The 24,463-nt window shown below is 37.6% G+C and overlaps 1 protein-coding gene across 1 annotated transcript in view; it reads left to right on the top strand.

Moving 5' to 3' along the window:
- The window catches only part of LOC139728135 (nuclear pore complex protein Nup155-like), a 50,596-nt gene extending 27,561 nt beyond the window's left edge, over window positions 1-23,035 (top strand). The window contains exons 29-34 of the mRNA XM_071639094.1: window positions 842-958; window positions 18,345-18,465; window positions 19,572-19,682; window positions 20,243-20,379; window positions 21,110-21,216; window positions 21,898-23,035. Of these exons, the coding sequence (XP_071495195.1) occupies window positions 842-958; window positions 18,345-18,465; window positions 19,572-19,682; window positions 20,243-20,379; window positions 21,110-21,216; window positions 21,898-22,048 (744 nt within the window). The 3' untranslated portion in view covers window positions 22,049-23,035. The remainder of the gene's footprint in view (window positions 1-841; window positions 959-18,344; window positions 18,466-19,571; window positions 19,683-20,242; window positions 20,380-21,109; window positions 21,217-21,897) is intronic.
- The last annotated feature ends 1,428 nt before the right edge of the window (window positions 23,036-24,463 follow it).

The raw sequence follows: 24,463 nt of genomic DNA, 5'->3' as shown, positions 1-24,463 counted from the left end.
CTCTAATGCACTTGTCAATCTTAGTCCTGACCCCAAGGTATCTGGGGCAAGCCGGGACATGCCTCCAGATTGGCCAGGGATTTTAGCATATTTTTTGCCCGGGTTGGTTGGGAATATACCAGGGTTTGTCAGGGGATATTCACTTATCTTGCTCTGGTGGGTTGGGAATATAGCAGGGATTACGGACAAACGTTTACATGGAGGGATTTTTTTGATTGCCCCAAGTACTGCCCGTCCTGTCAGGAACCTGGCCGGAGGGCTCTGTGTAAGCATTGTCATCCTGTCAGGGACTTGGCTGGAGATTTCTACACAAATATTGCCCGGCCCGTTGGGGAATTGACCAGTGCTTGGTCAGGTAATGTTACACCCTGAAAAAAAAAATGCAACTCAATGAAGTCAGAACTACAATTGACAAGTGCATTAGTCTCTCTTAAAGGTCCTGTTTACTTTTGGGAACAGTGATTTAAAACAAAAACAAAAATCAGGATATGATATTTAATGCATATGTGTAGGTTTCTTGTACCACAAAGCATCCTATCATCTAAAATTTTTCGTGATAAAGCCTAAAATATGAAGAGATATCTGTATTTTTCTCAATAAACCGTAACCGTAGACGGTTTAGTCAGGAAACATTCTTATTATAAGTATTGTTCACATTTGGTATATTTCACCATTTCAAATTTTTACAATGGCTGTTTCTATCCCTAACTCACATTTTAGAACTATTTTAAAGCACTGATGCTGGGTTTTGTTCCATCTGCAAATGGTAAATTATGCCTTTATGGTTGTACATACTTACATACATTTCATGTGTTAATTCTCTCTGCATTGTTTTGCTCAGGTTGCCCGTCTACAGCTGCAGGTGTTTGAAGCCATATCGCAGACTTGCAACCAAGCTGATCCTAGAGTCCAGAATGCTCTTTCCATCCTCAACTCAGAGTTGGTTGACATCACGAGGGTAAGTACAGACAGTTTCCATGGCAACATCATAATTGAACTTAATAGCAGTAATTTGTTTCCTCAGACTGGTGTTCATCAGGACGAGGAAAATAAAGTAATAATTATGATAATACAGGGTACTGCTCCAATTCCATATGACTTATGTGCTGAAGACGCAGTAAGAAAAGTGAAGACTTAAGTGTGGAGAAAGTTTGCTGAAAGGTAGATGGAATATATCATGTCATGTCAATCATGCATACATTTGGGAATCATGTTTTTATGTTTCTATTTTTCTGTTTGCACCTCCATCCTTCTTGCACGAATTAAATTAAATTACTTGACAAAAGCTGAAAAGTGAATATTATTACTCTGGCTTCAGCACATATCCTGAAGGCCTTGATTGGCTGGCATTATACCATAGAACATAGAGTCATGAGATTAACCTAAGAAATCAGTTTTATCCCTAGCTCATCATTAGCGTATCTCCAAGTGAGAAACAGGATGGTAATGTCAGACAGATAAATTCTCTTTTAAGGTGATTTAGGAGATTGTGACATTTCTGTCATGCAGATTTAAGACACTCTGCCTAGTCAATAGTAGTTGTGGTTGATTACATATTCAAAACATTATTGTTAAATAGGGAGGAGTTTGTAAGCAATGCGTGATGCAGTTAAGTGCAGTGGAAAGAATGATAGCAACAATATATTTTACACATTAACTAACATTTGGTGGACCTTTCCACATGCTCTAAGCTCAGCACCTCCATGCTAAGTTATCAGTGAGCAGTGAGCATTTCTTGTTGTACATGTACAATGTACATCAAAAATAGATTGGGCAAATGGGAAGCAAATTTCATTAATCCACAGTCATTGTGAAATACTGTTAAAGGGACTGGGGATGAGTGTTCAGTTGTGCAAAACATGCGAAAGAGAAGGTGCTTTGGGTATAAAATGAAAGGTAGATATGTAACTTAACATGTGTGAAAATATCTTGGAAATCGGAATCTTCTCAAATGTTTTAAAAAGCGAAAAACAAAACATACTTTTCTGGAAAAAGACCCTTCGATACGATGGCGATACGTATTTGAATTGCGGAATACTGCTTGTTGACTGCGAACATCAAGCCAACTTACAGCGAAATCAAGCCAACATGCTGAGTGAGCTGCGGAACTACTAGTAGTTATACGTAGAGCAATTGTGGCTAGCTCTACGGCTGGCTGTGCCTATGGGCGCGGCGAGCGCTGGCCGCACTTCACTTGCCATAACTCGCATCATCATACACAGTGTCCAGTGCTAGTGCTTCTAAGCTCGAGCTGCTGTACGATCTTGCGTGTTTTCATTTGATGAGATCGAGCGCTAACCTAAAATCAAAGGACTCCTCCTTTTCCGATTCACATGTCCTTCTTCCAAGATATTATGAGAGCTAGTTCTATCGTCGGAAGACTCGGTAGGCTACGTATCCTAAAAGCCATCAAACTCCATTTATTACAAGATTCTTCGTTGAGAAGTATACCGAAAGCGGGATAGGTGAATGCGGTTCATTAATACGTAGCCCGACCAGACGCCGGGCGGGCTATATGTACAGCGACTGGGCTGTGCGTGTACGTACATAGAAACTTTTCCGGGTAAGGACGGACACAGCCGGCCCAGCGCTAGGTCGGTACCATGTACGCAGTAACTGCCGTGCTTCGCACGGCGTCTGGTCGGGCTACGTAGAAAAAAAAAAATCAACGAAATCTCAATTTACAATAATTTACAATTTATGCATGTAATTATTACATGAAACACAAACGGGTTGTGTTATTACATGTACATGCAATTCAATGCAATCTTCATGGCAAACCCATTTTTTTTTTTTCTTCAAAGATTTGAAACACAAGTACCGAGTAGGCCAGAGAATTCGAAGTACCGTATCCGGTACAATGTTATATCTAAACTTGCATTGGAACTAACCAATAGTTCATTTTTATTACCGGTACAGTTGTCATGTATTCGTAATTTCATGTGACTTTAATAGTTGTAACATTTATTGTGGATGATTTTCTTCACAATTGACACATGCACATACTAGGTTAGAAAGTTGGTCATTGGTATGGCTTAGGCCTACCTATTTTCTGTATAAATAGGGTTAATTGGAATTATTTCACAGATACACCCAAAAATGTTGGGAATCAGATCATTTTCAGTCTTCTAGACTGAATAATGTGATACCTGTAATAGTCTAATAACCAATCCAACAATTTCTGAGGCTATCTTATACATTTTCTTATTTATCATACACATTGTACAATGCAACCATGCATGATGCAATGTCTTGTTCACCTATACAAGGAGAAAATCAAGACACAAGGAATAATCTGTTCAAGTCAATTATTTCCACATAGGTCAACAACATTCACTCAGTTTTTATCTAGAACCCTGATTAGGTTTCTATCATCCAAACACATTTTTTTCTCATTGGTAAATTGATGCTTAACAATTAGGCCTGTATACACAGGTAATATCTTGTGATATTTCAGTGAATTTAAATCTAACACATTACTTATGTAGGGCTAGGGTTCACTTAGCTCTCTAGCACTCATCACACTAAAAGCAAACTAGGGCAGCACACATGTGTTACTTGGAAGGAGTCCCCTGGCTAACTAACTTGTAGCCAGTTTATTCTTCACATAATTTGGCATGGGTTTACATGTAAATGTGGTTTGTTACATAAATATTCATGCATACACAAAATCAACATAACAGAACATGCAAATAAAGAAACAAAGGTTAAAACTAAATATTCATAATAATATGTAAATGATGTGCAGGCTTGGGTGATTTAGGCATGATTTCAGCATTACAGGGAACAATGGGTGAGAAGTGAAAGAGTGGAAAATGTCATGTGATATGTGGTGTGTCTGTGATACAATTGTAGGTGGGGTGTGTGGATGCCTGTGGATGTGAATACCGGTACTACTGTATGTGTGGGTTGACGTATTTATGTGTAGAGGGGTGGTACCTGTAATAACAGAAGGGGGGATACACTTATAATAAAAGGTTCAAAATAAATCCCTACACTTACGTTAACTACCATGCATAAATACAAATTTCATGTGCACATATAAATTGCATGTGTACATGGGACCTACATTAGAAGTTGTGTGTACCAGGGTACACTGACCTTACATTTTCTTTTATCTTTGCATGTATATTTGCATTTGGTGTTGCATCATGAGCACAGGTTCTAATTGCAAATGTGCTACATGTATTTAGAAACTGCTCTCACAGTAATGTGATGTGATATACAATGTAGAGATAACAAATCTGTGCTGGCTACTTGCATGTAGGCCTATATCTTTTAAATATAAAATGTCATAATAGAAATAGTTGTAAAGCAAAGATTGCCAATTGACACAGGTAAGGTAATCATTTGCAGAAAAAAAAAAGAAAAAAGAAACTGCTCAGCATTCTGTCAGTAGTCAATTTGGGCATCTACACATTATACTCCTATCATATTGAACAATTATGATAATAATACTAAAACATGTAAATTAAAGAACCTTACAAATGCAACCACTTTCAAATAACTTGCACATTTGCAGGGAAAAAATATTGAAGTGAAAGTCCAAGAATCAATGTCACAGGGTTAATGACTTCAAGTACAAAGAACACTATACTATTTCAGTGTGGAGACCTTCTACATATTGCATTGTCAAAACACAATTGGTTTAGGGTTTGAGCATATACAATTATATCAGTAGAACATCATGTAGGGACCTACCAAAATGTATATTACAATGTATTTTTATATCTATGTGAATGAAAACTGAACATCTTGTTTGAAGCACTTCCAACACATTTGTTTATCAAAATTCATACTTTTTTTTTTTGGCCACAAAATATAGATGCAATGAATATTACAAGGGCACAAACTCCATTTACCACAAAAATATTGTCCTCATAATAATGTGATTTGATAGAGTTATCACAAAATTTTGTGCTGAAAAAGTGTCTTCCAAAATGCTGATGGACAATGCTACTGTGTAGGACCTGCTGTGCCACTTGAATGTAACACATGGCATGATATCAGTGATCACATAAATGATGAGGATAATAATCATTATAAAGATGATGATAGTAATAAAAAATTAGCAACAACAATAGTAGTAGTAGTAATAATAATAATAATTAGAGCAATAATGAAATGTGTGAAAGGCCCTTCAGTGATGTACACTGTTGTGCATGACAGCCCTGCTTAAGTTCACTTTAAAACACTGATGCAATATTTTATCGTAACGGAGTAATTGTAGTTTTTCACCTCTGAAACACCTGGGAAACACAGGGGGAAAAAAGACCAAATGAAAAAAAAAAAAGGACAAAACACGTTGTGCCTGGATATTGCAGCCCTTTCAGTTTCCAGTAACAGTTTAACGCACATGCAGTTTAGGAGTTTACAGGATTTATTTTCCCTACTTGCTACATGGGGCAAGAACAAATTTTCCAGGCAATCAATTCACTGTTTCATTCTGATTCACACATTTCGTCGGCGTTTTCACGAACCGACGCTATTTCGTTTTTGAGCGAAAATGCAGTTCTGAGAAAATCGCGTTTAAAGATCTCACAAGTTTTAGACAACGTTTTCAATGACTTTTCCTGTCTTGTGTGTGAAAATTTTGACAGGGTGATGAGAGTGGAAGTTGTTCTTCCTATCCATAGTGTAATTTTAGTGTGAATTCAAAAAAATTACGATATTTCTGTCTTCAAACTCACTGCGTCGGTTCGTAAATCCATCGTTTCTTGCGCGCACCATAGGTTATGTACTTAAGCGCGGGTCTCACGAACCGACGTAAGTTGTATTACGCCGGTTCGTGAGACCCGCGCTGTAGGGCCTGTACAATAGGTAACGTGCAATACGCGTGTATTTACGAACCGTCGCTATTTCATTTTCGTATATGTTTACATACAAATACTATTAGGGCTATACCTGCTTATCAACAATAACCTTATTAATTGAAATTAATTGTCATGTAATGATTGTTGTGATGATTACAATACATTTAGTGATAATCAAGATGATAATACAAGCCAGTTTCTCTTAATTGTTCTAAAAAGAGTGTTGTCATTGTTTTCATCTTCATTTAGTACACGCATGTATTGTTATTATAGCTGTGGTTGATCGTTCCAAAGATTTCTTTGCCCCCCCTTTTTTGTGGATATATTATTATTTAACACTTTTGCATTTGGACATCTATCATTTGGTAATACATGTATTCGGTATAGTGTTTCATATTTTTTACTTTTTACTGTTTTTTTTTACTTAATTAACTTACTTTTTCATTTTTTCACATTATTTTTAATTCAAATTCAGTTCACTTCTTTCATAATAATTATGAATGTTTGTTCTAAGATGAAGGATACCGCTAAATCTTGGGAAAAAGACGTGCCAGTCAATAATAATTACTTGTATTTACTCATCTTTCATACTCATGCATGCACTCTGTTATTTCTTTCTCTGAAATAATATATTAATTTCTTTATTTCTTATTATTCCACATATTTGTGACATTTACTTTGTCACAATTTTTATCAGTGTCATTATTGTCATTTGGCTCGCATGCGAATTCACTCATAATTCCTCATTTTCCATCTTTCTCTTTCCTGCTCAACAGATTCTATGATAGCTGCACCTGATCATATAAAAACATAAACTCATCCTGCATGCACTCTTCGAAACTGATAAACTCCTAAAAATACATGAATATCGACACTATCAGAATTTCAAGCTTCATTTTAAATATATAATAATGGTCATGTTTTATTATGCCTTTTGCAGCAATATATTGAAGAGGTACATTATGTAATCGAAGAAACATAGGTCCTCAATAGAATATCAAATTTGAATTATTCAGAGATGAGTAATGACAATGGGAAGGATAACAATTGTGGAAGAGCTCCATAAATCAATACATATCTAATGGCAAATGGAGATGGAATCAAGATTCAAGAATATGTGTAATTCAAGTTCATTATTATATCAGTTCTTGTGTGTTCACAAAAAGAGGAACACAGTTCGAACATGCACACCAAATCTTACATCGTACATTTACATCTATAGAGTGCGGACGGAACATATACAAGAGAAAGAATAACATTCTCAAATTAATATATCAAGCATAACTACATGTATGTATATGACCACACAAAGATGTTGCTGCATATGCATGAAGCTTGAGAGTGCTGCAACACCCATATGCTCAGATAAAAACTTGATGTGTATCATACAAAAGAGAAGAGGTACTGCATGTACATGTAGTTACACTATTCACAGGACAGTAGAGAAAAAGCACGAGAGAGAGAGGGAAATGGGTGTCTAAAATAGGTCGATGTAAGGAGTGCCAAGCCAATTAAGTCTCTAATAGAAGTCATACATATATAAGGAAACAAATTAATCACAACATAAATGATCATGCTCATGTTAACCAATAATTAGCATCTAAAAATGTGTGTAGAAAGCCCATAATATCAGCCTTTCGCCCCGAAGGCTTGTTACATATGAGAAAAGAGAAATTTTGGCCGACCCCCCCCCCCCTCCCTGTGAATCCTTAATCCACCAGTACTATAAACACATTCTGAGAATGTGTTTTAGTACATGTACTAGCAAATTCACAAGAGGGTTGGGGAAATTCAGCCAAAATTGTGTGTGGCTAAAATAATTAAAAAGAAAGGTCATCAGCAAAACTACGGGGTGGATGCAGACGAATTTTCATGTGATGACTAAAAAATATGCAGCTAAAGGAAAAAAAAAAGACGGCGGAGAGGGGCCAAGGCTAATTTGACTCCCCCCCCCCCCCACCAAAAAACAAACAAACAAACAAACACCACTGTTTTACAGCACCTTTAAAGGACTCTTAATTTTTTGTTTGTTAAAAACAAACGTCTCGAAGTAAAGAATTCCATATTGTAGGCGAAATGTAGACCGATACAGTGTATAAAGTGTACATCCCAAGCTATTAAAGAAAAAAAAAAACAGATTATGAATATCATTTAAAGTAAGAATTTCAGTGTGTTTAATCATCTTTAGTTGAGTTGCAAATGACATGTACATATTTAATAAGAGCAGTAAACTTCGAAGCGCCCCCAAGCCCTTCTATACTAAATTATTCATGTGTAAAGGTAGCGCCAGGGCACTCCGGTGGTCTAGTGGTTATGACGCTGGTCTAGTAATCCAGAGGTCGTGGTTCGAATCCTGCTTGGGCTGCCTGTGATTTTTTTTTTCACAGCAGCCTACAAACTGCACACTGCAGTTGCGTGCGTTACTACGGATGGAGACAAATGAATAATCTATTATTTTAATATACGATGTTTGACATCCTTATTGCAATCACTTTCTTTAATTGTAAATTTAGAGACATAATGAATTATTATTAAAAGAAATCAAATTTCTGTATTTTGTTGTGAGTTTGCATGGGAACATACACGTATCATAATTTACAATTTTAGTTAGATAAAGAACATCTTATAACAGAACTGTCTAGTGATGGTTGAATAATTATGTCAATTTGTTATAAGTCCTATCATTTACATGGAGTGCATGTTCCCATGTTTATAAGAATCATACGTGACACATTCAAAGTGGGTTGAAGACAACAAAATAATAGATAAAAGAATAAAGGAGAATAGAACTTAATCTGATTACAGCATCATCTAAATATTGCCAATGTGCACTTAGAAATCTATCAAGATTTATCACAAGGTTATGATTACCACACAAAACCTTCAAGATTTATTATCATGAAATACATACCAATGAACACTTTAAAAAATCTAACATTCCATATCCACATGAAGCTTTCCTTGATATAAATGTCTCTCTGTAGTGTTATTAAAGTGTAGCAAAATTGTAATTACGACATCACAGAATGGAATGCCTTGTTTTCACCTTCAATCTTAGGATCTCCTTTCATGTTTCCACTTTACAATCACATTTCACTGTAGATATACCGTCCTTATGTTGTCGCCCTTCATCCCAATTTCTCCCTTCTATCCTATCTGTAGATTGTCTTCTTTCCTAAGCCATTGTATTCACATTCCTTGATGATCAGCACGATGCTGTACTTTTTTCTTCTTCTCTGAAACAGTCCAGCTCTTCGCTACTGCATGGCATCAGTCATCTGAAAGAAAAGACAGAAATTAAGAACTTTCAATTAAAATCAAACATCATGATACAAGATACAACTTTCATTTTGAGAAAAAGAAATCAGCCAACTAAACTGTAGTTGAAATTATTTTGCTCTATTTATATTAAACATAAAACAAAACGGTATACAGGATCAAAGAATGTCAAAAAAATACTGCTGTTTTTGATGCATATTCAAATTGTCTCGCCTTTTACATATTTTAATGATGCAAGATCTTATGTCTAGCACTTAGTAAGTCTCATGTAGAATTTAAATTATTATTCACATGAATAAATCTGCATGTCCTTGTAAACAAGGCATTGCTTTGAAAAAGCTGAATATTACTAACTGCATTTGGGAAAGAGTCTACGACAATCAAACTTGTTTATTATCAGAGACTTTAACATCTTAATTAGACCTAGACTCTACATTACCATTGTATTCACATCCGTTGGTGATGTACACGACCCTGTACTTTTCCTTTTCTTTTCTGAGACAGTCCAGTTCTTCGCTACTACATGGCACCAGTCATCTGAAAGAAAAGAAAGAAATTAAGAACTTTTGATTAAAATCAAACATCATGGCACAAGATACAACTTTAATTTTGAGAAAAAAAAAATCAGCCAACAAAACTGAAGTTGAAATTATTTTGCTCTATTTATATTAAACATAAAACAATATGGTAGGCCTATGCAGGATCAAAGAATGTCAAAAAATGCTGCTGTTCGTATTTGATGCATATTCAAATTGTCTCTTCATTTACACATTTTACTGATGCAAGATATTATGTTTAGCACTTGGTATGTCTCATGTAGAAATTGAATTATCATTCACATGAATATAAATCTACATGTATTTGTTAACAAGGCATTGCATTGAAATAGCTGAATATTACTACATGTACCTGCATTTGGGAAACAGTCTATGACAATCAAACCTGTTTCTTATCAGAGACTGTAACATCTTAATTAGACCTAGACTCTACATTATCATTCAGCTTTTAAAGGTATTAACCATTCACCTATAAAACACTGGCATTGTCATGTGCATCATATTTCTTTGATACAGCACATATTTTCATGAAGTCTGCACAAGAATGCAAATGAAACACGTCTGCTGTTTGGTATTTATGAGAAAAAAAATCACTAACCCGGAAGTCCTTGGCCTTAGGAATAACACGTGGCGAGTTAGTAGGAATTGACGTTAAAATAGAATAAGAATAGATCTACTAAATAGGCCTTTGCCTCATGAATGTCTGGTCTAATTATAGACTAAGTGAAGTCTAGACCTTTCACTTTTAAGTTACCAGTGGTTCACTAAATTTATATTATAGATCTAGACTACATCTAGATCTAGACATCTAATACTATTAGATCTTGGCAACTTTTGTCTTTGTGACACGAAATTAACACGTCACGGATGATATTGCGGCGATATCCAACAGGATGACAGTACCACTATTACTGACTCAGTAAGTTGACATAGATAACTAACATCAACTTGTTAACGTACGTTAGAGATGGCACCATATACAATAACCGGTGACACTGACAGATCTAACGACTACGTTTAGACTAACGTTAAAGAGTTAGACTCGCCATCTCAGTAAGTCGGCCAAAGACAAAGTCAATACAGGGCTAAGTCAGTGTTACTGTTATGTTAGGCCTAACAAATGTTAACGGTTACTCGGTTAGGTTAGGTTTACCACGACTCAAGAGTCCTGGTTAAATCAGTCAAGGGACATTTCTTAGAAGTCCTTCGATTCCAAGAATAAAAAGGGTGAAAGAACAAAGGGAAAAAAGGAAAGAAGAAAGGACAAAAGATTATGTATGGATGCTGTGGAAATCGACAGCGCTACTGTATCACTATCAATCACGCGTGAATATGTAAACGCCATTTGGTTGGGCCGCATTCACAAGTTTTAGGGAAAAAAAGCCCCACCGCTGTGCTTCAAAGGTACTCCACTCGAACTAACGTTAGACATAATGTCACATATCTACACACAGTACGGTACTAGGGCTGAATTCACAAGTATACTTTAACACTGCACTGTACAGGAAAGCCACCTAACCTGTAGAGTACTACTCGTAGTGTTTAGGTAGTATCACTAGACCACATACTGTCATAGATGACATCTACACCAACGCTGCACACTGGCACTGGTCCGACGGTCCCTGACCAGGAAAAATCACTATTGGACACTGACCAGTAACTTTTTCAGGAATGGACAAGTAAAAATTGGGGGAAAAAATGGGTGGACTCTACCTACTATTACCACTACTACTAGTCTAGATGTAGATCTAGAGCTAGACTATAGACTCTGTGTTCATTTGACTTGGTGTTAGACTTCAGCTGATCTTAGTTTTAGTAACTGGCATTACAAGTAAAGTCTTAACTTAGACTTAATAGTTAAACTTGAAAGTTAAAGTCTAACATGTCTAACTTTATTCTTTACTCTTCCTTTGAGTTTTACTTTTAGACTTTTTACTTTTTTTTTAGTTTAGTAGGCCTACTTTGTCAATCTCATATTTTCATTTTCAACTCAAGTCAAGGCATAGCCATGAGTGTCTTCGAGACTTTGACATCTTGCATGTCTTGCACACAGACGTTACGACTACAGTACTCAGTAGTCTCAAAAGTAACGACATAAGTTGAAAAGAAACTATAAATAATATGATTTGGGATCTAATTTGAAATTGGATGGCGTTTACAGACTAGGCTTCATAAGCATCACGCGATTGAATACATGGGACTACACTCTACCGCAATTAATGGTTATGGTAGTCCAACTGAAACTGTTATTTTGAGCATGATTTTAATAGGATTATAGCTTACCATTCACTTCACTCGTGGACAGTGGGCTGGCTTAGGTCGTCATTCATCTTTCAGATGGTTTGGTTCTCACTCTGAGATCTGGATTAGGGCCAAAACCTAATTCTAGGCCAGTAAGTTGAACAAAGCTCAAAATAATGCAACTGCGACGGTTCGTAAAACCCGCATTGCTCTTCACCCTAGCAATTCGGGTTTCACGAACCGGCGTATCTTTACTGCGTCGGTTCGTGAAACCCCTTTTTCTCAATTTCTCGATATTTCGAGTACCGTCGTTTTTTTCTTTCTTTGATAAAATTAAGAATAATTAATTTTGTGATCTAAAATTTTGGGATTTGGTAGAGTTTTGAAAGCACTTTCATTTGGTACCAATATCTCGATTTTGAAAATTTTGACCAAAATCGAAATAGCGTCGGTTCGTGAAAACGCCGACGATTTGAGTACTAACATGTTTGTTGTTACCTCACAGGAAAGACAGAAATAGAGAGTTCAGAGATATAAATGTAGTGTCATATCAGTTATCACTGCCATCACATGAATGTAGTCTATGATTGGAATTGATGTTATTCATGTTCAATGTGCATTTATCAGAATCCCCAACAATCCTGGTACAAAGGTGCAGCTTTTTCATTACTAACATGTCTTTTGCTATAATACACAATGAAGGCATAAATTGACAGTAGGCCTACAGGAAGAACTGGTGTCAGAGCTATTATCATTGCCATCACTTGAATGCACTCAACATAATTATGATATTGAAGTCATCCAAGTTCAGTTTTCAAACATTTGCCAGCCACAAAGAAGAACATGAGAGGGGATGTCACTGGCTTCATGGAGCTAAGTAGTTGGGAGGGCTGGTTCTGATTGATGAGAGGGGATGTCACTGGATTCACTGAGCTTGGTGGCAGAGAGGGCTAGTTTCCACTGGCGAGATGGACGTCACAGGTCTCACCGAGCTGCGTAGCCTAGAAGAGGCAGTCTTATTTGGCGAGAGGGGGTGTCACTGGCTTCAACAACCTGGATATCTGTGATGGCACTTGGATGTGATGCTAGCTGTTCCACTGCAATAGAGGCCAACAAGCACATTCTATTGATCTCTCATCTAATGACTGAATGTTGGTAATAAAGTAACTACTACACATTTACAATGAAAAATTATTTTACTACTCATATAGACTCAATTAACTATTCAGTAATACACATAGTAAATATTCTCTTTAAAGACTATCATTCAAGCAATGACAAGTTTAGTACTGATGAAAGCAATTATGTTATGTGCTGAAAGTCCAATGAAAATAGCTCATTTTATTTATGATATTTACATAAAAATTCCCTAATGTGCATGCCAAAGGGACGTCTTCATCATCTACTGTAAAAGTGGAAATTTCTTGCGGTGTTGGTTGAAATTTTCACGCATTTCTCGTAAGCCGAAACTAGCGCGAAAATAAAAGCATGCGAATATTTTTGCTCGCCATTTGTTCAAGTAGTTGATGTCTTGATTCTGCGGAACTATAAACATGCGAAACTCTTCTTACCCCGCCGACCGCAAAAAATTAGTTGCGCTAAAATATCCACTTTTACAGTAACCTGTTATCTCCTTACATCTGCCCAGGCTCTGATAAAATCAAAATCTGTCAGCACTCTCACCAGGTTTTGATCCACTTCAATTTGACCCAAGTCCTTTCCTCAGAGTAGCATTTTCCTCCACAACTAATTGGAGAAGGCAACAGCATTCATGAACTTGTCCTTTTTCCATTTCACAGGGGCATCTGGACTGGAGTTCATCTGTATATCAGACACAATGAAAGGCATTAACGCTGACTTACAATTAGGATAGTCCCGTTAGTTCTTCACCAATCTGTAAATTTAGTCACAGAACTTGCTATCCCATGTATTTCAGTGTAGAGTCTACCAGGTAGCTTTATCTTGTAGTGCTCACATACATGCAACAGAGAAAACTCCATGAAATATGTTAGAAATAGACTGTCTACTGTAGAACTTAAATAGCAAAAAGGAAAATAAGACCTACAGAGACCCTAGCCAAATTTTTGATGAGTTGACACTGCACATGACGTCGGGATGACCTCAGCCTCTCATTGTGCATCTGGGTAATTCTGTGAAGTTGGGGCACGAAGTGTGACATTTTAGCATAACTCAATACTAATTATGCTATACATGTATTGTTTTATAGGCTTTGCAGTTGTATTGAGACCATACATTTTCCTGGAAATTTTGTGCCATTCCGACTCAATTTTGATGAAATTATTAAAACGATATGTAATGGTGTCCTGTAGCATCGTGACGTGTCCATGTAGCATCGTGATAGTAAACATTTGGTCCTAAAAGACAAATTAAGGCAATTAGCTTGACCAAAATTTGATATAATATGCATAATTACTAGATTAGTCAGATAGCTAAATATCTTAATTCTCCTTTCCACAGTTTTACACAAAAAAGGACATCGCATAGCATCGTGATACATTTTGTAATTTTCTTTTAAAATTGAAACTGTGTACAGGAAATTTGAGATATTTAGCTATCTTATTCATACCTTGTAAATATGCATATTGCATCAAATTTTGGTCAAGCTCATTGCCATAATTTGTCTCTTTGGACCAAATTTTAAAATATCACGATGCTACGTGGACACGTCACGATGCTCCAGGACACAGTGTTACATATTGTTTAATAACTTCATTAAAATTGAGTCTGAATGGCACAAAATTTCCAGGAAAATGTGTGGCCTCAATGCAAATGTAAAGCCTACAAACACTAACTGTATAGCATAATTGATATTGAGTTATGCTGACATGTATTTTGTCAATATCACGATGCTACATACATGGACACTGCCCCAACTTCATGGAATTACCCATCTACAAAGTAGGCCCTATTTATTTATATGTTGTGTATACAACCTCACATCGGGCCTATGATGTCTTTCAATCCAGCCACATGCAAGGGATTTGGGGGTCTGTATAATTCCACATACAATCATATAGTAGGCCTATATGTGGCTGCAATGTACAAACTATGTAACTTGTAACCCTAAAAGTAATGATCAAGACAACCATAATCTTATTAACCACTACCACAGCTTTGGGTTTAAAAAAAAAAATGTTATAAGTTAAATTACAGCAAGAATAAGAACAGCATCGTTTGAGAACACAGAGTTATCTAACAATTTATTGATGTTTTGTGTACTAAATATCAACATTAACTTTCATTTGCAGGTTCAAAACAGTTGTTGGATCTAGGTGTATTAAAATAGTACCAGGTAATTAAAGTTAGTTTGTACAAACCTTTTGTACCGATGGAAGGGCTGGTCTCAATGGGCAAGAGGGGATGTCACTGGCTTCATCAAGCTGGGAGGGCTGGTCTCGACTGATGAGAGGGGACATCACTGGCTTCACCAAGCCGGGTATAGGCTACATTGTAGCTGGTCGAAACTGACGAGAGGGAATGTCACTGGCTTCATCAAGCTGGTTAGCTAGGAGGGCTGGTCTCAATTGATGAGAGGGGATGTCACTGGCTTCACCGAGCTGGGTAGCTGGTCAAAACTGACGAGAGGGAATTTCACTGGCTTCATCAAGCTGGGTAGCTGGGAGGGCTGGTCTCAACTGACCAGAGGGGCTGTCACTGGCTTCACTGAGCTGCCTAGTCAGGATGGTCCTTGAATGCGATGCTGGCTGTTGCCCTACAAAAGATACCCACAATAATATCTGACAGACCTTTCTCAACAATTAGCACCTACTGTGCTACAAGGCATACACCATTAACCACTACACTATAGAGACTGAGTGAACTGCGCTACAATGCATATACGCCATTAGCCACTTATGTATGTACGCACAGTAGACACACTTCAATCAACATTTTTGCAATGCCATGTGTACCGGAGACAATAACAAGGTACCTTACCAAACATGTGAATTCACGTTTTTGGTCCGATCATAGCTATGATGACAAACACAGTTGAGTCTCCACAAAGTATTTTGTAAAAACCGAGTTACCAGATTCGCTGACACTTTCATTCATTCAGTGTCGTTTCGTAAAATTGGATTTCTCGCCTATCGCCAATTTGTAACAAACGTCAGTTCTGATGAGTGTCGTAACTTTCTTATTTCGACATTTTGAGACCCATAATTTGACATGAAAGTAGAATAGGGCAACATAATCCAGAATACGGTAAAATAGGAATTCGCATATTTTCATGCAAAACACAAATAGCGTGCCATTTCTTACCTGTGAACAGCGATTTATGTGTAATAGAGAAGCACATTTCAAAAAGGAGAAATGTTGAGCCAAATTTGGGATGTCATTCATAGGCAAAAAAATTTCCAGTTATGGTAACTATACACAGCCCAGTTGCTGTATGTAGGTACATAGCGACAGGATTCGCACAGCGTACTTACAGCGTCTACCACTCCTAGTCCGAGGCCCTTTTTCTCTGCCATTTTATAGCTGTAGCCCGCGGCCACACGCTGTAAGTACACTGTGCGAATCCTGTCGCTACGTACGTACAGCGACTGGGCTGTGTACAGTTACCATAACTGGAAATTTTTTTGCCTATGAATGACATCCCAAATTTGGCTCAACATTTCTCCTTTTTGAAATGTGCTTCTCTATTAATTACACATAAATCGCTGTTCACATTAAGAAATGGCACGCTAATAAAGTGTTTTGCATGTAGATACGCGAATTCCTATTTTACCGTATTCTGGATTACGTTGCCCTATTCTACTTTCATGTCATTAAATTATGGGTCTCAAAATACATAGGTCTAGGATACCTACCATACCTCAATCGCATTCTGAATACACCTTTTTGTGAATCTGCATGTAGCCTTTCTCCACATATGTGAGTAAAATCTCAGGCAAACTCTGATAGGCCTATAAGTATATCTTTTAGTTTAATAGAAAAATGTTAGGGTGTGGCATAGGGGATAGGACACCTAACAAAATTACTAATCTAGGCCTACTATCAGTATTACTAAATAGTAGGCCAATAGTGTGTGTAGATCCTCTAAGTGGCATCTCTATCAATTAATGTTACACTAACAACACTAACAGTAACACTGTAACAGTTGTTATAGGTCCTACTCACTGAACTCTATGAGGTCTTCCGAGTTTCACAAATTTATTACCGATCCAGCCGAAGTGAAATGACATCTCTGTCGTTCAGCCTCTTATCTTCTAGTGTCTTGAGGGGAATTGGGACTCTACATTTTATTTTTCTGTCACCATCTCCATACTCTGTCACTGGTTTTCATGGTCTTCCTCTTCTTGGAGACAGATCTCTCGCTCTCCTCCTGCGGCTCCATTAATTGTTAGTGTGGATGGTATTTATTAGCAACAAGCAGATCAGAGTTCAAGCGGACCCGTGCTAGCTAGCTGCCGGGCGGATCCCGGGAAATGCACCGATAACGCTCGCTAGCCAGTGAACAGGCACCCGGGTTTCGCCTCGCAATCGCGGCGATATCTTGGGCTTGCTTTTCGCCGAGGAGAAGGCAATACATTAACGCTGTGCCAAAATCGGACAAAAGAGGGAGGCAAAAACAACACTTGAACGGAGAGCCTCTAAGCCGACCCCCCGTGATTTTGACAAGCGTTACATGTAACGCTCTTCAAAAAATCATAGATATCTTCATAATGCCGTATTTTTCATCGATTCTTTTTCATTGCTTAGTCCTTTCATAGGCATTGGTCCTTGTTTTTGCCTGTTTCACTTCATGAAATAGCACTTTTGCATTTTGGGTTCCAACACTCCTCCCCAGTCCCTTTAATGACATTTGCTTCTAATTGAAACTTGCCAATCAGATGAACCTCGTCATAGATTGGACTATGTACAGGAGAGATGCATTTGAAGCCTCTAAATAACATGTTTTCTCACCCTGTGTCATTGCAATTGTTATGGAATTAGTATTGATAGGGGAGGTAAGGGATACACATGTCAGGAAATGCTCCACAGTAGCTTTACTTTGAATGGGCCTATGCCAATACATTAACCATTGGAATGTATCCTAGTTGTGTGCATTTGTATCCTTTTCTTGGTTTTCATGTATACATTACACTTGAAGTGCATGTTAGTATTGCAATGCTCCCTAAACCCCTAGACAGCCTAACAACAAGTCTTTCTAATACAATTGCAAAGATTGATTGTTGCAGCACTGTTGATTAGTCAACATTGAAACTTTTCTCTTATGAAAACATGAAGAATGTGCTTAGTGCAAAATGTCAGCAATCTAATACAACTCAGAATTATGTGAACATGGAGAATGTGCTAAGTGCAAAATGTCAGCAATCTAATACAACTCAGAATTTTGTGAACACTCGTTTTTAACTCTCAACAAATGTGATGTAAACTGAAATACACTCGATTCAACTCATAATGTGTACTTCTTTTTCTGACATGACAGCTATATGGAGACTTTGCAGATGAGTTCCACCTGTCAAAGTGTAAGCTGGCCATTGTCCACTGTGCTGGTCACTTTGATGAAAGTCTGGTCAAAGATCTCTGGCTGGAGATTATTGACAAAGGTCAGTGTAGTGTAGAGGCAAGGAATAAAAGTGGTATTTAGAGTATGCCTTGGATTACAGCACAAAGTAGTGACGACCCATCCATCATACCAGCAGAGTTTCAGGAATAGAGGAGCTAACACAATGGGATCTGGAGGAAGTTGGTTCATAGTATGGGTGGGTATTACATCACTATGGTATAATCCTACTGATACTCAAGCTTGCTTCCATAGTAATGGACAAAATAGCCACCTTGATCCACTAATGGACAAATAGCCACCTTGACCTAATAATGGACACTAAAGCTACCTTGACCTATTGATGGACGCAAAGCTGCCTTGACCTTCCCAATCCAGACCAATAGCCACTGCTGATGAGTGATACATAGCCCCTGGGAGGCATCCAGATGTTTTGTGGTCAGTCCCCAAAGTAAACCATCTATTCTTCAAGGAAGGGCAATCATTGACTGAGCATAAAGAAGATAGGAAGTGTTTTGTAAAGGTTCGCAACCTAAGGGATTTGCTAGCACCAGTGTTATCTCTCAAAATAGATTTGACGCTAGGTTTGTGGCTCTGTAGTGTGCACTGTTCTTCACTGGATTCAGGGGTTTTCCTTGGTACATTTATCATAACATTCTGGCTTCCTTCAGGTGGTCATTTTCCTTCTCATTCATCTCCACCATCCTGTCTTCATGTGACTGTTTTTCATGATTGTTGATAATCAGCTCTATGAAGACTTTGTTTTGTTTTGTTTTGGTTTGTGGTTTTTTTTTTTTTCAAATTAATAATTGGATCCATATCAGTAAGAAAAGCTTCCCCATATGTAGTTGAAGGCATGAAGTATAGTAGTAGTGTATCATGGTAACAAGCTCACCCATCCAACACACAACATTTACCATGTACCCCAGCAAGTCAGTCCTTACTGTATTTCTGTTCTGTGATGTAAAATCTGTCCAAAGTAATTAGTTTTGTCAATTCTCACATTTTTCATATGTCTTTGATGACAGTCCAGTGAAACCTGGAAAGTTTGTGAGACATGTTGTCAATTCTGTAAAGTGACTGAATGTGATGAAGACATAATGTATCAAAGACATCAACCACAAATTATTTGGTAATGTGTGTTCACAGAGCTGCAAGAATCAGTCAACAAGTTGACTGCAACACGTATCACCATCCTCTCCACTGTGCTGGTGGCTCAAGGAAAGGTTTACAGCAGCTCAGAGAGATACTTTCCTCTAGGTGAGTCCCAGATTTCGACCATTTTTTCTGTCTTTGCTAGAACACATTGGAATGTGCGACAAATCTCCCTTAAAAACGATGGATTGACAAGAACTTTTCTTCAACATTTCATAAAATGATAGAATAAGTCCACAGTGATCTTTGAGCCGCTGCCATAAGGGATTAGAATGTTCACAGGCTATCAGGCAAGAGCTTGTTAGTCTAGTGGATATGACACCTGTCTAGCAATCAGGAAGTCATTGGTTGGAATCCCACCCGAATATGTATTTCTTTTGGGTTTGTTTTTTTTTTTTTCATTGCTATTACTAAAAAACACTGAATAATCAATGTTTGTTTACATCATTGAAGGGCAATTTGTCAATCAGTTGCCATTAAAAACACACACTCAAGAATCACTTATTTAAATACTGATACCAGACATGCAACATGCATGTCTGGACTATATGCCCATGTAAGAAATAAACCACATGTGATAAATAGAGTGTTGTAGGAATTAATGACAGGTGATCTATGTATGTAAAATGACCTCTGACCTCTAGCCACCATTCTTTGTCCGACAGACTTCCTGGTCCTGTATCTGGAGAAACAGAGCTGTGAGTTGGAGTGGGAGAAATCCTGGCTGTACAGAGCCATGCTGGAGGTGGGGATTCCCCTCACCAAGCTACACAGTGTCTATGATAGACACTTCAGGGCAAAGGTACAGGAGTGCATATCAAGTTCACAGGAGAGCCTTGTTTATGTTCAAATAGGCATAGTGTATTGAGACCTATGTCTTTGAATAGAGCCAATCTAATCATCTCCATTGTCAATGTTCACAGAGGCTGTTAAGCACAAAAGAAAGAGGTCCACTGATGTACAGGATGAGTGAACACATTCAGACCATGTTCCTGTGTATTATGGCTACCAAAACCAGTCATTTTAAAGAGTAACAGCAAAGTCAGGTCAGGATCACAGTTATCTGAAGTGTTCATGAAGTGTTTTGTGATTTTTTTTTTCTGACAAGGTGTTATAGGCTATTGAAATCCTTGCATCTGATTGGCTGAGAGGAAATTTGTCCCAAAAATCGTTGGACAAAACGCTGCATCATAATTCTATGTAAGACAAGTTCTGCAGCTTCCAAAGATTTCAATCAATTGAGTGGTCATATTCTGGTGACACAGAGTCATTAAAGTTTTGGCAACAAAGTGCTCCAAATGACTGAGAGCAGAAATCAAACACCCCTGCCTCAGAAGGAAACGGTCATAACTTTGTCAAAGAACATGTGACAGTACAACCCATATTAGCTGATTCTTAAATATCTACATGTCAACCATCAGTAGAGGGAGGACGGGGACATTCTTTTTTGTTTGGTTGATTTCTATGTTTCCTAAGAATTTCCCAAACCATTCTTTGACCTTGACAGTGTAACCTTTGTCTCCTGTTCCCAGGATCCCTTCTGGCTAACCTCCAAGAATCCTCTCCACCTGCTGAAGGTCATTGCTTCACTCCTATCTACTTTCACAGACAACGCCAGCCTCGTTTCCATCCATGAGAGGTTCGTTGCTTTTAGACTGAAAACAGTTCAAGAAGAAAAACTTTCATTTTCCATACCAGTGGCGGATCCAGAGGGGGGCACACCGGGCGCGCCCCCTCTTTATTTTTTGTTAGAACAAAAGAAATAAAAAGAAAAACTAGGGGGACCTTGCGCCCCCCTTTTATTTTGTAAAGGCACCTCCCCTTTTCAGAAATCCTGGATCTGCCCCTGCATTCCCAGTACTTCATTATATCAGCATGGTAGTCATTGAATCTATGATTTGCTCTGTGTGTGCGTGTGTCTGTCTCTCTGTCTGTTTGTTTACCCATGTGTATGTTGTGCTCTGGCATTGCGTGATTTGTCAAAAGAGAGAGGTGGTATTTTAGTAAAGCAGTTTGGTTGATTTCCATTAAAATGCAGGTAATTGATGGCCAGAAAAAAAAATGCTTTAAACAGAAGACTATTGCAGAGACAATTTCTGAAGCTAGTTCCTGATTCAGTTTGAAATCTGATATTCACATGACGGTAGGGAAAATTCAGTTTTAGTGCCAAACAATCAAAACACCGAATGACTGTGGTTGGTTTGATTGCCTGCTACCACCTTTCCAACTCTTTAATATACAATCAATGCAAGTCAATGGATGTGAACAGTGTATGTGATAGAGAGATAAAGCAAAATGCTGTTTTTGTGTTGCTCAACAGGCGTCAGTTTGTCACATCCTGTCTGGATAACATCGCCAGCTACAAGGTGGAGCTGGAGGCTACAGCAGGGCGCCCCCAGGCCGTCCAGTCCTACCTGGCAGACTTCAATGAACTTCAGATACGGCTGGAGAGAATGCTCATCTTGAAATGAGATCCCTCACCACCATCATCATCTCTCGCCAAACTCCTGTAGCCTTCCAGAGAAAGCTCAGTGTCTTACGGAAATATGTAATCCCAAACTCAGACCAAAGTCCAATGATATCTGGATAGAATACTGTGTTCCATCCAGCACCAGATCATGTAAATTTTTCCGTAACTTCCTTATTTTTAAAAGAAATAGGAAATAAAACCCCAATTGGCATGGGAGATCTAAGTGTAAAGGCTGCAAACCATAAATTGGGTTTTTCTATGACATTCAACTACTTGTAAATGTGTGAGCTGATCCCATGAAATACCAGACACAGTGCCATCTTTTTAAGACTTCCTTTTTTCTCTCTCTCTTTCTCTTTGATATGTTTTCTTGATTTTTTTTTCCATTGCATGATGTGCTGCAAAGAGAACAGCAAAGCGATTTAAGTCTTGATGTATCATTAGCACCAGTTTAAGTTGAAATTGGCAAGTTCACATCAAATTATACCATAATCAAATCTTCAGTTTTTATGGCAGTTCAGTATTTATTGAACAGTTCCTTTGATTTATCATTATCTAACTCAGAGCAGGATTCACATTGTGTGCAGTAAACACCAGCTTCATTAACATGCACGCAAAAGCCTCCTCCCATATAGATACCCAAAGTCTGCAATCAAGACTACACTAACAGTGTAATCAAAACAGTAGTCATATGACTCTACTACAAACAGTGAAACTGAGACAACAAAATGAACATCTGTCATATCCCTTAATGATGTCTGAATGGGGAAGTGTAGAGTAGGTGAAGAATGAACATGAAATGAGTGGGTATGAGATTATGTGTGTTAGATGCATTGATGCATGAGACTAACAGCCACTTCTTTCTGTAAAACAATATCGAAGTTGTATGCTTTCACTGCATATAAAATGTACCCTCTGCACTATGAAATGAAATCTAGTGGAGATTCCTCTTAGTACTATGTGTCCAAATCTTCAATGCTTTTATCTTGATCATCTTGCAATTTAGTTTAGTAAACCATATCATATAGATAAAACTGGATCTTAATTGTGTAGGAAGATTGAGAAGAACTCTTTCAGAGCCTTGATTAAATACATAATTCAAATTAATGAGTAAAAGGAAAACAAATGAACAAGCAGAATACTGTAAATGTGGATATTTTCTTGTGAGTAATTTTTCATGCTCGGCCAGGTAAGATGAATTTCACATGTTTTTAATTGCACGGAATCAGGACATTTCCTACTGGAACATATGGCATGCAAAAATATTTTTGTGCTTTTATTTTCACACGAGCTTCTGGTTGTGTGAAATATGCAAAAATGTTCACCATTACAGTACTTGCCTGCCAATAGTGACAGATTCAAAACATAGTTTAATCTCTCTACTTGGAAGGCTGAATTCAGCTCTTCATTGTCATTTGAAGAGCTATCTGATGGGAAGACACTGGTATTTTGAGTCACAGTCCTGACTGGGTTAAGGGAATGGTATGTGACTCTCACTCTTATGACAGGAACCAGTAGGAGCTGACTGAAGTCATTCTCATGTAATGAGACTTTTCCCACGACCATGCAGGCAAGACACTTTGTCACCTGAGTAGTTCTTTTAGAAAGTATATGTAGTAGAAAGTATCCCAAAGCATGATTAATCTTCATCTAATCTTTCTCAAGTCTCCCTGTTTCATGACTTACCTATGTGTGGTTGAATATCAAGAAAACTCCCAAGTTTTCTCTGAAGACTTTTTTTCTTTTTAGCTGAGGAAAAAATCCCCAGACTAAACACATTTAGAAACCATTTCATATGATTTGAGCAATTGTAAATCTTGAGATCACATTCCGCTAAAGCATGTGTCTGTACTCACATTTCTGCCATTGTGATCAGAAAGTGCCTAATTAACAAGTTTTTAGCAGTTTTGGATGCCTTTATTTGAAGATCTGACCAAAAGAAAAAAAAATGTTTGTCATGTATGTGAGATGACGGTGACAGAGATGTGTGCACAAACAGTGAATTATGTGTGTACAATACTTTAATGCAAAGGTACCTTGTACAATATATTCCATATTTAGTACAAAAATGCATTGTTAGAGAAAACACCATATCTTCTTGAAGCGGAATAAGAAGTGGTATTTTGTATGAAAGATAGTAACTTAGGATTGTTGCTGTTGGATATTTGCATGATATTTTCAGTAATATTTATGTTGAGGAGGTAAATAAACCACAAAAAATCTTTGTGGGAGGTTCATGAGAGTAAAGAATCAGTTTATAGTGCATGATGGAAACTACTGTACATCTGAATTATATGAACATTGCTCAAAGACAAAGGCATTTTTTTTGTCCCACTGTTCATATTTCCAGTGAATTTTCAGTAGTACTTTTTTTTTCTGTAAATCAGGATGAGCATACCTTATATTTCTGCATGGA

Source organism: Diadema antillarum, unplaced genomic scaffold, assembly GCF_040938485.1.
Source record: "Diadema antillarum isolate AM-2024a unplaced genomic scaffold, OU_Dant_1.0 seq00000166_RagTag, whole genome shotgun sequence".
NCBI lineage: Eukaryota > Metazoa > Echinodermata > Echinoidea > Diadematoida > Diadematidae > Diadema > Diadema antillarum.
This window is presented reverse-complemented; position numbering and strand designations above follow the sequence as displayed.